The 13,115-nt window shown below is 38.5% G+C and overlaps 10 protein-coding genes across 10 annotated transcripts; 4 read left to right on the plus strand and 6 right to left on the minus strand. All coding sequences in view use genetic code 12, as the record gives it.

Moving 5' to 3' along the window:
- Positions 1-64: 64 nt before the first annotated feature.
- CPAR2_209150 (mannosylinositol phosphorylceramide synthase regulatory subunit) lies at positions 65-1,519 on the minus strand (the record flags this gene model as incomplete). The annotated part of the gene is made up of 1 exon (XM_036809840.1): positions 65-1,519. The coding sequence occupies one exon, from the start codon at positions 1,517-1,519 to the stop codon at positions 65-67; it is 1,455 nt and encodes a 484-aa protein (XP_036666437.1).
- A 266-nt stretch (positions 1,520-1,785) lies between these two features.
- Positions 1,786-2,502, minus strand: FGR16 (U4/U6-U5 snRNP complex subunit; the record flags this gene model as incomplete). Its single annotated transcript, XM_036809841.1, has 1 exon — positions 1,786-2,502. The coding sequence occupies one exon, from the start codon at positions 2,500-2,502 to the stop codon at positions 1,786-1,788; it is 717 nt and encodes a 238-aa protein (XP_036666438.1).
- Positions 2,503-3,429: 927 nt separating this feature from the next.
- On the plus strand, positions 3,430-4,473 carry CPAR2_209170 (uncharacterized protein; the record flags this gene model as incomplete). Its single annotated transcript, XM_036809842.1, has 1 exon — positions 3,430-4,473. One exon carries the CDS (start codon positions 3,430-3,432, stop codon positions 4,471-4,473), a length of 1,044 nt encoding a protein of 347 aa, XP_036666439.1.
- A 96-nt stretch (positions 4,474-4,569) lies between these two features.
- On the minus strand, positions 4,570-5,985 carry CPAR2_209180 (cleavage polyadenylation factor subunit; the record flags this gene model as incomplete). The annotated part of the gene is made up of 1 exon (XM_036809843.1): positions 4,570-5,985. One exon carries the CDS (start codon positions 5,983-5,985, stop codon positions 4,570-4,572), a length of 1,416 nt encoding a protein of 471 aa, XP_036666440.1.
- A 438-nt stretch (positions 5,986-6,423) lies between these two features.
- On the plus strand, positions 6,424-7,032 carry CPAR2_209190 (acireductone dioxygenase (Ni2+-requiring); the record flags this gene model as incomplete). Its single annotated transcript, XM_036809844.1, has 1 exon — positions 6,424-7,032. The coding sequence occupies one exon, from the start codon at positions 6,424-6,426 to the stop codon at positions 7,030-7,032; it is 609 nt and encodes a 202-aa protein (XP_036666441.1).
- A 33-nt stretch (positions 7,033-7,065) lies between these two features.
- On the minus strand, positions 7,066-7,443 carry CPAR2_209200 (tubulin-binding prefolding complex subunit; the record flags this gene model as incomplete). Its single annotated transcript, XM_036809846.1, has 1 exon — positions 7,066-7,443. One exon carries the CDS (start codon positions 7,441-7,443, stop codon positions 7,066-7,068), a length of 378 nt encoding a protein of 125 aa, XP_036666442.1.
- A 437-nt stretch (positions 7,444-7,880) lies between these two features.
- Positions 7,881-8,099, plus strand: CPAR2_209210 (uncharacterized protein; the record flags this gene model as incomplete). Its single annotated transcript, XM_036809847.1, has 1 exon — positions 7,881-8,099. One exon carries the CDS (start codon positions 7,881-7,883, stop codon positions 8,097-8,099), a length of 219 nt encoding a protein of 72 aa, XP_036666443.1.
- A 108-nt stretch (positions 8,100-8,207) lies between these two features.
- CPAR2_209220 (6-phosphofructo-2-kinase) lies at positions 8,208-9,329 on the minus strand (the record flags this gene model as incomplete). The annotated part of the gene is made up of 1 exon (XM_036809848.1): positions 8,208-9,329. One exon carries the CDS (start codon positions 9,327-9,329, stop codon positions 8,208-8,210), a length of 1,122 nt encoding a protein of 373 aa, XP_036666444.1.
- Positions 9,330-10,261: 932 nt separating this feature from the next.
- CPAR2_209230 (uncharacterized protein) lies at positions 10,262-10,693 on the minus strand (the record flags this gene model as incomplete). Its single annotated transcript, XM_036809849.1, has 1 exon — positions 10,262-10,693. The coding sequence occupies one exon, from the start codon at positions 10,691-10,693 to the stop codon at positions 10,262-10,264; it is 432 nt and encodes a 143-aa protein (XP_036666445.1).
- Positions 10,694-11,596: 903 nt separating this feature from the next.
- Positions 11,597-13,111, plus strand: CDC19 (pyruvate kinase; the record flags this gene model as incomplete). The annotated part of the gene is made up of 1 exon (XM_036809850.1): positions 11,597-13,111. The coding sequence occupies one exon, from the start codon at positions 11,597-11,599 to the stop codon at positions 13,109-13,111; it is 1,515 nt and encodes a 504-aa protein (XP_036666446.1).
- Between the last annotated feature and the right edge of the window lie 4 nt (positions 13,112-13,115).

A 13,115-nucleotide genomic window follows, 5' to 3' on the forward strand; every position in this document is an offset into this window, starting at 1 on the left:
AAAATGCACTCAAGTTGCATCATCTTTTTAAAAGTCTAAACATGCACAATAACTATCCCTACATTTAACGCGTACCATCAGTACTCATTGCAAATGAGTATGTACTTACAGCTTCAACGTCGTCATCCTCGTTACCCTCACTAATTTCCTTCCACGATGCAACCGTCAACATCACAAACCCAACAATGACAAACGAATCCCCAATTAATTGCTGCAAATCCAATGCATTGCCAAATACAACCCATTCAACCACACCAATGAGAAAAATGGTTGTCAAGGAACTCACAGAAGACAACACAGGACTTGTTAATGCCATGAGCGATAAAAAGGCGGCACTAAATAGAAGATTACTCACAATTGATCCCGAAATGTAGAGCCATATAGTTTTAGTATTGTCACCATAATCAAAAAAATTGACTCTGTGAATGTGTGTGAAATGTAAAATTGCAATTACGAGAGCTAAAAATGTCAACGTGTAAGCTCCCATTATTCCCATGATGAAGTTTGCAAACGTCAGTTGTCTTCTTGGTGTGATGATCTTGGACAAGTGGGCTGGTATACAAAGATACTTTTTGTACAATACTTCATAGTATCCATATAATATAGCACCAATAAATATGAGTAAATTACCCCAAAATCTATATGGGTACGGATTTTCTTCACCATTGTCATTACCAATGTCACTGCTGGATGAGTACGAAACAACAAAAACTCCAAATAAAGCTATAATGACTGAATTGACCTTCAACCATGAAAATTTTTCGTTTAGTAATGGAATTGCAAATGCATACGCTGTAAAAGCGGAACAATTATAAATTGCAGTCACATCAGCAGCATAGGTCATTGACATTGATCCATACCAGGTGAATCCAGCCAAGGTGAGTACCGTTGTCACAATAAGCGTTTTGAATAGGATGTATTTGATTGATGGAGCTTGGAAAAATGTGCGAATACAATCCGTGATTGAGCTAGAGCCTGAAATATGGACATTACTTTCGATGATATCGTTAAGGTGTTTTGTTGATCTATTATCATTGACATTGGCTTCATATATAAGCACTGATGTGTGATAGACATTGTGGAATTGTTTAACAATTGCTTTTCTAAAGTACTTCCAATAGTTTACTTGCTGTACTGGAACTTCTTGTTGTGGGTGTTCTTGATCTTCAAGGAGCCCTGAGGTGGAGTTTAATCTTTGATATTGTATATTGCCCATTGCTGTATTCACCTTGACTAATTTGTCACGATTTCCCATTTTGCCAATCGTCCTCCATACTGAGATAAACAATACCTGAAGTGGCCACAAGAGCCACCATGATCCATGCGTAACCGCCAATAGCAATACCGGTTCACTAAACTTTAGTTTGTATGCTTGTGATGTGAACTCGGTTTGACATACAAAGGCAGTCAATGAAAGTATAAACAAGCCAACAACGAAAATGATTTTTGTCCTAGATGTGGCATGTATGCTGGCTTCTGAATGTCTATCTGCCTCATCTAAAAGATTCGTTATTGCCATTGTCTAAATTGTTGTTAGAAAATTATTCCGTTTGTTGGTAATATTTCACCATTAAAAGAGGTGAATGATGTTCTTTGTCCCCACTAAAAGAAAATAATTAATGTTTTTTCGACATGACAATTTTAATGCATTTTTAGGTTTTCGCTCAAAATTTTACTTTATTGTTTTTGTGCTTCTATTACTAGTACAAAAGGAAGAGTATTGACATGGAGTCAAAGAGAAGGGACATTGGTACACGCGTGAAACCCTCGATTCCCACTTAAGTTTTAGTCACTATCACTTTGATATGACGTGTCACTATCGCCGCTAACAACATTGTCTTGACCACGCAGCATATCCTTTTGAATCTCATCATCAATAAAGTATTGCCGAGGTGCAACCAACCCGCGTTCCACTAAACTCAATCTCGGAATGAGCCGTGGCAAGATAAGATCCACAACTCTTTCCTGCGTGAGTAAATCATCTATAAACTCGTCCATGTACCCAAGTTTGTAATATATTGGCTGTTGGACAGCATTGAATTGCGGCGTTTTCAACTTGAATCTCAATTTTCGATAATCTTGGGCATGCTTGTCAAAGATATTGTAAATGTCTTCACTCGGGTAAACCAATCGTATATATAGCAATGTCAATGCAGTCAAATACTTGAATTCATTGTAGGATAGTTGGTCAAGGTAGACATTGATAATTTCTTTTGCTGGCTCCAACTCCAACAATCGCAAAAGGCATTGCAAAAAGGGGCTGGGCCTTCCTATTGAATCAACGCCTGCAATATACTGAACATTCTGGGTAATAACTGGTAGTATTGTTGATTCATTTGTCAAATACAAATGCTGTTTATAGAATATCGAGTCATGGATTCGATGTCGTACAATTGGTTCAACTAAGTAGGCCTTGTTGAGAATATTTCTCTTATCGTTATATTTGGCTTGCTTTTTATAGTATACAGTTGATTCATTTGCAGTCGCGGGGGGTGAAGTCATACGAAGTCAAGATTTGTGAAACAAGATCAAATCTGTTAGCTTGAAGCTTTGAAGTTCGTGTCTCATTATGATATTGTGACGCACAGAATTCTCAGATGTGGTCGTGTGCTACAGGAAAATTAGAAACAGTTACGTATAGCCAATATTCAAACGATCACCATGTCCACCACTGATTTTTCCAAAGCATTCCGCCTATCATAACAGTATGTGCAATCTCAGGAGACATGAAAACAATGCTCTTTTGATGCCTATCAATTTTTCCTTGCTGTGGTTTAGAATATATGATGTTTTGGTTGCAAAATTGTACAAAAAATTTGAGTTGGCAAAACAATAGTTGTGGCTAGCATCCAAAAAACCCTTCTGCAAACAAATCGGAACAATTTGACTTTGTAGTGACGTCAGGGATTTCTTTTTGATTCTTTAATTGAGCGCGCTGCTCTGATAGGAGTAGCAACGCATTTATGAGCTATTGGTTTGCATCTATAAGTAGAGCTATGGGACCTCACAATACGATTTGTGATTTAGAAAAAAGAGAAAGAACCGTTGGGCGAGCGAATATGCTGTACTCAGTGAAACGGGCGATCAGTAGTATATAGTTGTTTTATGATCTTCATTCAAATGTATATTTAAATGATCTCCCCCTTCGTCGTTTTCTCCCTCTTATATATTAACTGGAAAAGGACTCTTCACCGTTTACAGTGAGTGAGGTGAAAAAGATTTCCCTACGGGGTAGCTGATAAAGAAAGACAGCTGCAGTTAGGGTTGTCACATTTTTGCAACCAGCACTTTATATCTAGCTTCATCCCAATTCCTAAATAGGATATTCAGCCGCAAGATTGAAATTTGAGATTTTGGTCCTTAATGAAAAAAAAAAAGATAAACAAGAAATTCGCCCCTTGTTTGTTTACAAGAAAACCATTAATCAACATGTCATTCAAATTTCCTTTGTTCGACTTGAAATCGATTCAAGAATCATTACCAACGGTTGATCAATTCAAAGAAAGTCTTTCCAAGGTCAATCCGTCGAAAACTGTTGAACAAATTAGAGACTCAATTCAACCATTTGCGTCCAAGACACAGCAGTTGATCAATGAGCAATTGCACCAAGTTCAAGCCCTTGCCTCCAACAATTCGAATGTCGAAGTGAGTGAGTTGCCGCAGGAATATTTACAATTGGAGAATAATTGCGAGATCTTATTAAAGTTGTACACTGATTTGATTCAAACAACTAATGAAACTTATGGACAAATTAGCAACGATTATCCTCCGGGTAATTACACCATAAACAAGATTAAAGATGCTCATGTTGGGGATATTATTGGAAACAAGTTTAACCAATTGAAGAATGTATCAACACCACAAGAGTTGGAGAAAATCTTGTTGGGTGAGACCGATGACGACTCAAAGAATAAAGAGGGACAAAACGATAACAACTTATCGATTAAACCAACTTCACCAGATTTGCCAAAAACATTGTATGGTCATTTGAGTGCCTTGACTGCCAAATATTCCGAAGAGTTGCAAAAAGATTCTGACCTGAGTGCTCTTGGATTGGCATTGTTGAGAACTTCTTCCACCTATCATGAGGTCGGGTTGGCAAGATTGCACCAAGACAAAAGTATTCTTACTTTAAATCATGAATTGGTGGAAATTTTGAATCAACAATTTATAAAAGTGAATGAATTGAGAAAAAAAGTTTACTTTACGAGGTCTCAATTTGATCAATTAAGAAGTAAATACGAATCGAGTGATCCAGAAAATGAGGAGTTGACCCAAAAGGAAGATGAGCTTGTCAGCGCCACTGAGCTTGCCGTTATCGAGATGAAGACGCTTTTAAAACCTTCCAAAAATATTGATTTGTTAAAGGTTCTCGTTAAAGCACAAAAGGAATACTTTGAACTTGGTGCAAAGAAGTTAGATCGCTTAATGACTGAATTAGATGAAGTACAACCAGAGGAGGATAAAGAATAGGAGTAGAAGTATATAATTTTCAAGTACATATCGAGTTCTTCAGAATATCAAGAGTTGTATTTTGTAGACTCTGGGCTCGACTACTTACTGCGTTCCTCACACATCTTCCATCACGGCATTGACATTGTTATTTAAAGTGTAGTACCACGCGCCAACCTTGTCATCGGTATATACAGCATCTTTCCAAGCCATAGGATCATTGGGTCTTGCACGCGACCAAAATCGTGCAGTTTTGTCGGATCCAGCTGAACAAAGTAGATGTCCCATAGGATGAAACTCCAAAGCGTGAATTGCCCTTTCATGGGCATATGGTATGCGGTGCACCGCTTCAACGGATCCTGTTTCATTGGTTATATTAGTGTTGACTTTCTTTGGTATTGATTCATTCGAGTCTGCAATGTAGGAGTTGAGTAAGTAATGGTTGATGGAACCGTTAAACGCTGCTGTCGTCAACATTGATGCGTGGTGTGGATGCCATGCGCAACATGAAAGATCAGTTTCTGAATCACGAATCACCAACATATCCTTCATGGTTGTTAAATCAAATACACGACAAGAACGGTCACGCGATACCGAGGCTAGTAATCTCTTTGTTCCACATGGCTGAAACCTTGTGGTGTTGACTGTATGCTTAAATCCATGCAACGTAGCTATGCATTGGGATGCACGCGGATCCCACAACTTAACCAAGTTATCCTTTGACCCACTTACAATAAGCCCCAAATCTGGATGCCAATCAGCACTTTTGACTTCCCAATTGTGACCAGTCAACGTTCTTTCCTCCTGTCCGTTACTGAAATTCCAAATCTTCAACATTGAATCATCTCCGCAAGTTAAAAATTTTGAATCGTTTGGGGAAAACGCAATGTCTCGTACTCCGTTTGAGTGAGCTGTTATATTATTAACATTGTTGAAATTGGGTTGCCAATATTTAACAGTTCCATTCTGATCTCCACTTAGTAACCATTCGTCATTGTTGGAATACTGCATGGTCAATATTGGGCTTTCATGAGCTTGCATAATGGTTTCGAAATTAAACGTCATACCATTCCATAATGTGAATTCACCAGAGTGAGAGGCCACCAATAGCCTTCGCCCTTCGGGAGTCCATTTTACGGTATTTATTGAATGCTTGACTTTATTTGAACTCAAATGGACTAACTTTGTGTCCAAGTCCAATGCTCCCATATTGTTTTTATTATTCCTTCTATCTAGGTTGAAACTTGATGAATATGCCAATGACGGGAGTAGGTCAATCAAGTAAGAACTTTCAGGACGAACCACACCAATAGGTTGTTGATGTCGAGTGTTTATGCCCAAGGATTTTTCGATGAACCAACGAGCCATATTATTTCCATGATCAACTGTCCTTCTAAATGCTTGTTTCTTATCTTGGCTGGCGAGTTGGTGATCAAGGTTTTGCAGAAAATTCAGTCCAGATTCTCGTTGGTGGTAAGGCTGTTTGTGTATTCTACCACCTTGTTGGTAATTCTGGTAAGAGTTGTATGACATTGGGGTTATCTTTGATGAGTGATTGTTTCATGATGGAGTCAACTCGCTGCAGTTTTTTCACGTAGTGGTATAATATGAGCTACCAAATACAAATAAAAAGCGTTTGCTATTAAACAACAATTCAGTTTCCAGAGCTATGTCTACTGATACCCAACAGCTTCAATGAACTCATCGTGGTTGATTGGGATGCTTGCAGTCTAACACAAGTGGTTTCAGATCACCACAAAGTTGAGAAACCAGCATACTGACTTAAGTTGTGCTGGTCTTAAGCCCTTGCTATGGACTACTCGTTACATCTAGGATCCATGGAAGACTCGCTCTCACATAATCAATTGCTTTTCCTAGCCCCCTCCTCTTTCTCTCTTTCTCTCTCTTAATTTGTCGATACTTGACTCCACAGTTTCCTTTTTGGGCAACTTAATCAATTCTGGGAGCAGGATGAAAAAAGATTGCTTTTATAAATTGGACCTCGTGCGCAAGAAGCCTTTACAAAAAATACTTTTGCAATACGAACGAACAGCTTTCGTTGATTTTGCTCCCCACTACAACTACTACCAAAAGATGGTTCAACTATATTATCACGACAACAACGACACAGAAGATAATTTCACTGACGATCATAACTCAGGAGTGCCTGTGTCATTTGAAGAAATAGAGGAGTTGGGTGTAATCTACAAGCACGTCACAAGTCAAGAGGAGCTAGATGCATTGGCCAAGGAACGAGAATACAAAAACAGGGACAAGATCCATTTAAACTTGGAAACATTCAAGAATGACGTTGATGCTTACAATGCTAAAATGAAGCAATTTTATACTGAACATTATCATGAAGATGAGGAGATTAGATACATTGTTGACGGTGAAGGGTTCTTTGATGTTCGAAACAAAGGCGATAAATGGATTAGAGCAAAGTTATCAAAGAATGATTTATTGATTTTACCTGAAGGTATATACCATCGTTTCACTTTGACGAATTCGAGAGAAGTGACCGCCATTCGTTTGTTCAAAGATGAACCCAAATGGGAGGCCATCAATAGAGTCCACTAGAGGACCGACAACACGGTATATTAATACATCTATTTATCCCTTAACAACTTTAATTTTATTTGTTGAAATCCATTTTTCTAGGTTTGCTCTATTCTTTTTCAATTCTTCATCAATTGTGTCTCTCTGTTTGGACAATTCTTTAACTTCATCTGCCAAAATCTTGATTATATCGTCAATTGTTTTTTCGACTAGCACTCCACCAATCATCTTGAAACATTTACGGCCTTGTCTCTTTTCCGGAGCAATTGCCGTGAGACTACGATCAACAATGATATGTTCTTGGAGTTGCGAAGCAAGAGTTGATGATTGGGTTTCCAATTCTTGTATTAGTTCTTGATACCTATTGTACTCTTGTTGCAAAAGCTGAGACTTTTTCTCATCTGCAGCTGTTGAAGTTGATGGCGATGACATTGTTTGAATGTGGTGGTGGGATAATGTGCAAGGGAATTTGATTTGTACTTTTTTCTTTTTCTTTTTTTTTTTTTTTTTTTGGCTGCATGAGATCTTTACTAGCAAGGTCAACTTGAGCATAAACCGTTTGCCAATGCACCCGCCTTCTTGATACTCAAATTAAGCTATCTTAGCAATCACTTAAGCTAGCATGAGTAGGTCTTTTCTTTTGGCAGTGTCATTTAGCTCGATCTCCTCTCTCTATGTACAATTTTGCAGTCGAAACTATAATGCATGACTATACGTTTCAAAGTGAGTGTGTCCCCTCCCTTTCCCCTTATTTACCCCCTTCATTCCCTCACATAGCATGTATATAAAAGGAGACGCCTTTCTCCCTCAAAAGTCTAAACCTCATTCTTTTAACCCTCTACACACTCTCTTCTTCACTATTTAAACAAATGTCGTTAGGTAATCCTATTGCATTTCACAACTATTCTCCCAAACAAACGTTAATTGCTGGTGGTGTGGGATTTGGCATATATGCCGCTTTGATGCTTAGGTACTACTCAAAGCGGTCAAGGGTGAGAAAGATCTTTGAAGATAGTGACAAGAACTACGAAAAAGTGCATATCATGTCGTTGCCTCAGTACCGTGAGAACAAGGGTGGCAAAGCTTAGTTGTAATCACTTTACTACACATATTGGTACATGAGTATAGCTTTAAGAAATATATAGTCTTTTCGTCTAATTATAGGTTGACAATCTAGTGTAAGCTCCTACTACTAACTATACAAATTCCTTCAAGTTGAACTCTTTTGCCCTTTTTCGATATTCAATACCAATCAGTTGATCATATTGATCAATAAAATCTTGCAACACTTTAAAGTACCAGAACTTAGCTTCTTCAATGCCACTTTTTTCAGCGTCCAATTCCTTTTCCTCCACATCTTTGCTCTTAACCATTTGGAAAGTTTCTCCTGCATCGACACATTTTACATATGCAGTAACTTGAGTCTCATCCAACTCCTCCCAGCTCACTGGCTCATAAACACTCTCGTAATGCTTGAGTCGGTTCTTAAAATCATTGAACGCCAATTTGTTGTCATGATGGATGTAGTCGGCATTGTTGAGCTTTCCAGTCACAATGTTGAAATCAGCAAATCGGCTCTCCACTTCAAGAACAAGTGTAGCCAAATTTCTCGAGTTGATGAGTTGCAACATCTTTTGTCTTCTCTCAACAGTCGTATTCGTTGCATCGAGGAATCCAATATCAACCCCTTTGTTATCTAGATCCGATAATAGATGATTCAATGTGATTGTAGCATAAAGGTCACGATCCCTTTGAGCTGATTGGTTATTGGGGTTGAAAAAACTAGCATCGTTGAACGTGATTGATTTTTTTCTTCGAACGTCTCCAGCGTTGTAAATGCCACATTTGTAGTCGGTGGTTGAGTGTATAAAGTCTTTGATTTGGTGACACAATGTAGATTTGCCACTTGCAGGTAAGCCTACTAGTAGCACGACAACTTTAGTTTGTGGTGGTTGCTGTTTACCCGTGATACGGTGATTGTGGCAAGCCAGTAGCTTGGACTGAAGTTTGGCTGTGAAGTCTTCATGAAATTTCGCTGTATCCGTTGTTGCTTTCTTTTTGAATGATTCATGTCTCGATAAAGCTGGTGTAACGGTTGATGTTTCGGGATATGCTCTGTTTGAATGAAACAGGGACTCAACGTCAAATAGCGAGTTGAGTGAATTCGATGATAATGTTGATATGAGCTCATCATGCGGCGTGTCGTTATACCCACTGGTGTATGTATCGTGTGTTCTTGAACTCATCGTGGTTGTATCTTCTCTATCGTAGTCGTAGTCAGATAAATCAAATATCGAATGGTGTTTCGTGGTAATCATAGTTGGTATATAACAATATATATGTTTCCTCTAAGAAACAACTGGCGGTTTATATGAAAGAAAAAACTGGACATATTTTTGCAGTCAAAAGGAAAATCTTTTAAAAGGCATCCTCGTTTCTTTTTTCACTGATGTCTCTAGTTTTTGTGCAATCTTTCGAGTTACAAATCTCCGTTCAGCCTAAATCACCAAAACTTATGACCAAGAAGAGAACTTTTAACTGTGCAGGAGGTCGTGGACACCACCACTCCAGAAGACCAAGGGGTGCGTGTGAATTATGAGTATTGTCTTCAAACACCGCGAGCGGTTGGATCTCATGGAGAGTAGTGATTCATAGCCTCCTGGGATGTGACAAGATTGATCAAGTGGGTGATATCATAGACAGATAGACAATCATTGTATATTCCATTACACAAAGTTGCTCAAGGGAGAGTCCTGTATGGTGATCTCCTTTATCGCTGAAATTTGTTCAAACTAACAAAAACACCTATACCTTCGAAGCATGTGATTCAGTAGACCTCGGTTACGGGTATACGCTATGTGATATGCTGCTAAAGGGATAGCGCCAGCTGCTCACCCAATCTTAGCTCAAAGCTAGAACACCAATGTGACTCATTTTAGTAATGATTCAGTATGACATAATTTTCTGCAACGGGCTTTCGGATTATCGGAAAAATGTTTCCTTTTTTTACTCTTTTGGGCGACTCCACCTGTGTACCAGTTTCAGTTATCAACAAAAGCTTTTAAATAGCTGCTTTTAGACGCTATGGATCAACCTGATGCGTCAACACTACTTTAACAGAGTTAAAATACTACTTTAACAGAGTTAAAATTCACATGTTCAAGATTCCCTCCAGGGACGATAGACCTCGAACTACAAACCGTTCTTTTCACTTAAGTACTTTTATCAACTTCTCTACTATACATATATCCTACTTATTCACCATATAACTCTTATCTAGCACATCTTTGGCTTCATTGATTTTTTGACTAATATACTTGCTACCTTGCTTGTCAGGGTGATTCAAAACCATCAACTTTCGATATCGATCTCTAACCATTTTCTTATCAACATTCAATATATCGTCACCCTCAATGCCAAGTATTAGTAATGCCTCCTGTTCTGTCATTGGCGCAAGAAAACTTCGATTGGGATACTTTCTTCGTAAATACTGATAGTGAATATAGTTTGGATCTGATTTGTTGATTGACGATGAAGCGTAATCGTTGGTGAGTTTGATGTTGTTTAAAGTGGCAACCATACTGGGAGTCAATTTTATGAACTGGCGATACGCGGAAATGGTGGCCTTAGCCGTGAGCGCTAAGCCCGTGACCCCCAATCCTACAATAATTGGGAGTACCATTCGAAGGGTGGTTGTGTGGTGATGATGGCGTAGAGAATTTCAAAATGACAGCACTGTCGCAACTTTTTGAGACAAAATGATTTAGCGACATCCTTTGCAGAGCTAGTTTTTTACCCCTCTTCTCTTGCAAACCAAGGGACCACCCGATGCAGTCTCAGATTGCTACTCCAAACTAATATGGGAGCTGACGAAGTTGCTTTCTGGGTACGGAATCCCATTGCAATAAACCCTTTTGCTTGCTGAGAAGGTTTATGGTTTGTTGGCAACATTTTCTCGTTGCCAAAAGCTGTGAACTCGGATCGACATCAAACTGATGCAAAATCGGATTTAAAATTGTTACACTATATAAAAACCACTATACTGAACGTCTTTTACAAGACATCAATATGAGCCTTGGAGAAACGCACGGTATCTCTTGTCTTGTGGGTTTCCTCTGATTTTTGTCATCCACCTGATCCCTTCACAGTGGTCCGTTGGTGGAAAAACAAAAAAAAAAAAAAGGACACCATCGGCCGACAGAAATGTCAAGTTTGGGACTGGCTTGTGTAATGATCGTATTCCCCTCTTTCCTATTTCCCTCTTGTAAATGAAACGTGTACTTACTTACTGTATTGTATTGCTATACTAAAATTTTCTTTTGTTTCTTTCTTCGGCTCACTCCTTTACGGAGTTTTTCCAATTTTTCCTGTTTAGTTTGCTTTTGCTGCAATTTTGTGTAACACTTTTGTACAGATGAGATTATATATACAAACAATATATAAAATTTTATAAACGCTGGAAAATGTATAAATAAATTGATACCGATTCTCCCATCTACTTTTTACTTTTTCTTCTTCAAGGTTATAATCGTTTTATATTATATTTTTAATCCACTTTTAACCCGACTTCAATTGCTTTATAACAATGTCCCACTCATCCTTATCTTGGTTAGCCAACTTGAATGTTGAGCAAACTCCTCACAAATACTTGAGAAGATCATCAATTATTGGTACCATTGGTCCAAAGACAAACAGTGTTGAAGCTTTGGTCAAATTGAGGAAAGCTGGTTTAAACATTGCCAGAATGAATTTTTCCCATGGTTCGTATGAATACCATCAATCTGTTATTGACAATTGTATCAAATCAGAAGAAATATACAAGGGAAGACCTTTGGCTATTGCTTTGGACACCAAAGGTCCAGAAATCAGAACTGGTACCACCATTGATGATAAAGATTACCCAATTCCAGCTGGCCATGACATGATTTTCACCACTGATGATGCTTACAAATTGAAATGTAATGATGAAATTATGTACATTGATTATAAAAACATCACCAAGGTTATCTCTCCAGGAAAGATTATTTACGTTGACGATGGTGTTTTGTCATTTGAAGTCTTGCAAGTTGCTGATGACCAAACTTTAAGAGTCAGATCCATCAATGCTGGTAAAATCTGCTCACACAAGGGTGTCAATTTACCAGGTACCGATGTCGATTTACCAGCTTTGTCGGAAAAGGATATTGCTGACATTCAATTTGGTATCAAGAACAAGGTGCACATGATTTTTGCTTCATTTATTAGATCTGGTGATGATATCAGACATATTAGAAAAGTCCTTGGTGAAGAAGGTAAAGACATACAAATCATTGCCAAGATTGAAAATCAACAAGGTGTCAATAACTTTGATGACATTTTGGAAGCAACTGATGGTGTAATGGTTGCTAGAGGTGACTTGGGTATTGAAATTCCAGCACCACAAGTGTTTGTTGTTCAAAAACAATTGATTGCAAAGTGTAATCTTGCTGCCAAGCCAGTTATTTGTGCAACTCAAATGTTGGAATCAATGACCTACAACCCAAGACCAACCAGAGCCGAAGTTTCTGATGTTGGTAATGCGATATTGGATGGTGCTGATTGTGTTATGTTGTCAGGAGAAACCGCCAAGGGTAACTACCCATACGAAGCTGTTTCAATGATGCACAACACATGTCTCATTGCCGAAAAGGCCATTGCTTATCCTCAATTGTTTAATGAATTGAGAGCCTTGGCCAAGAAGCCAACTCCAACCACCGAAACCTGTGCTGTTGCTGCTGTATCTGCCGCTTATGAACAAGACGCAAAAGCTGTTGTTGTTTTGTCCACATCTGGTCTTTCCGCTAGATTAGTATCCAAGTATAAACCAGATGTCCCAATTTTGATGGTTACTAGAAATGAGAGAAGTGCCAAATACTCCCATTTGTACAGAGGTGTATACCCATTTGTATATGAAAAGGAGAAAGCTGCTAATTGGCAAGAGGATGTTGAAAACAGATTGAGGTGGGCAGTTTCTGAAGCTATTGACTTGGGTATCATTTCTAAAGGTGACTCGATTGTCACCGTCCAAGGATGGACTAAAGGTTCCGGCCACTCCAACACCGTCAGAATTGTTCAAGCTTAATTTG

Source organism: Candida parapsilosis, contig 005809 (genome assembly GCF_000182765.1).
Source record: "Candida parapsilosis strain CDC317 annotated contig 005809".
Taxonomy (NCBI): domain Eukaryota; kingdom Fungi; phylum Ascomycota; class Pichiomycetes; order Serinales; family Debaryomycetaceae; genus Lodderomyces; species Lodderomyces parapsilosis.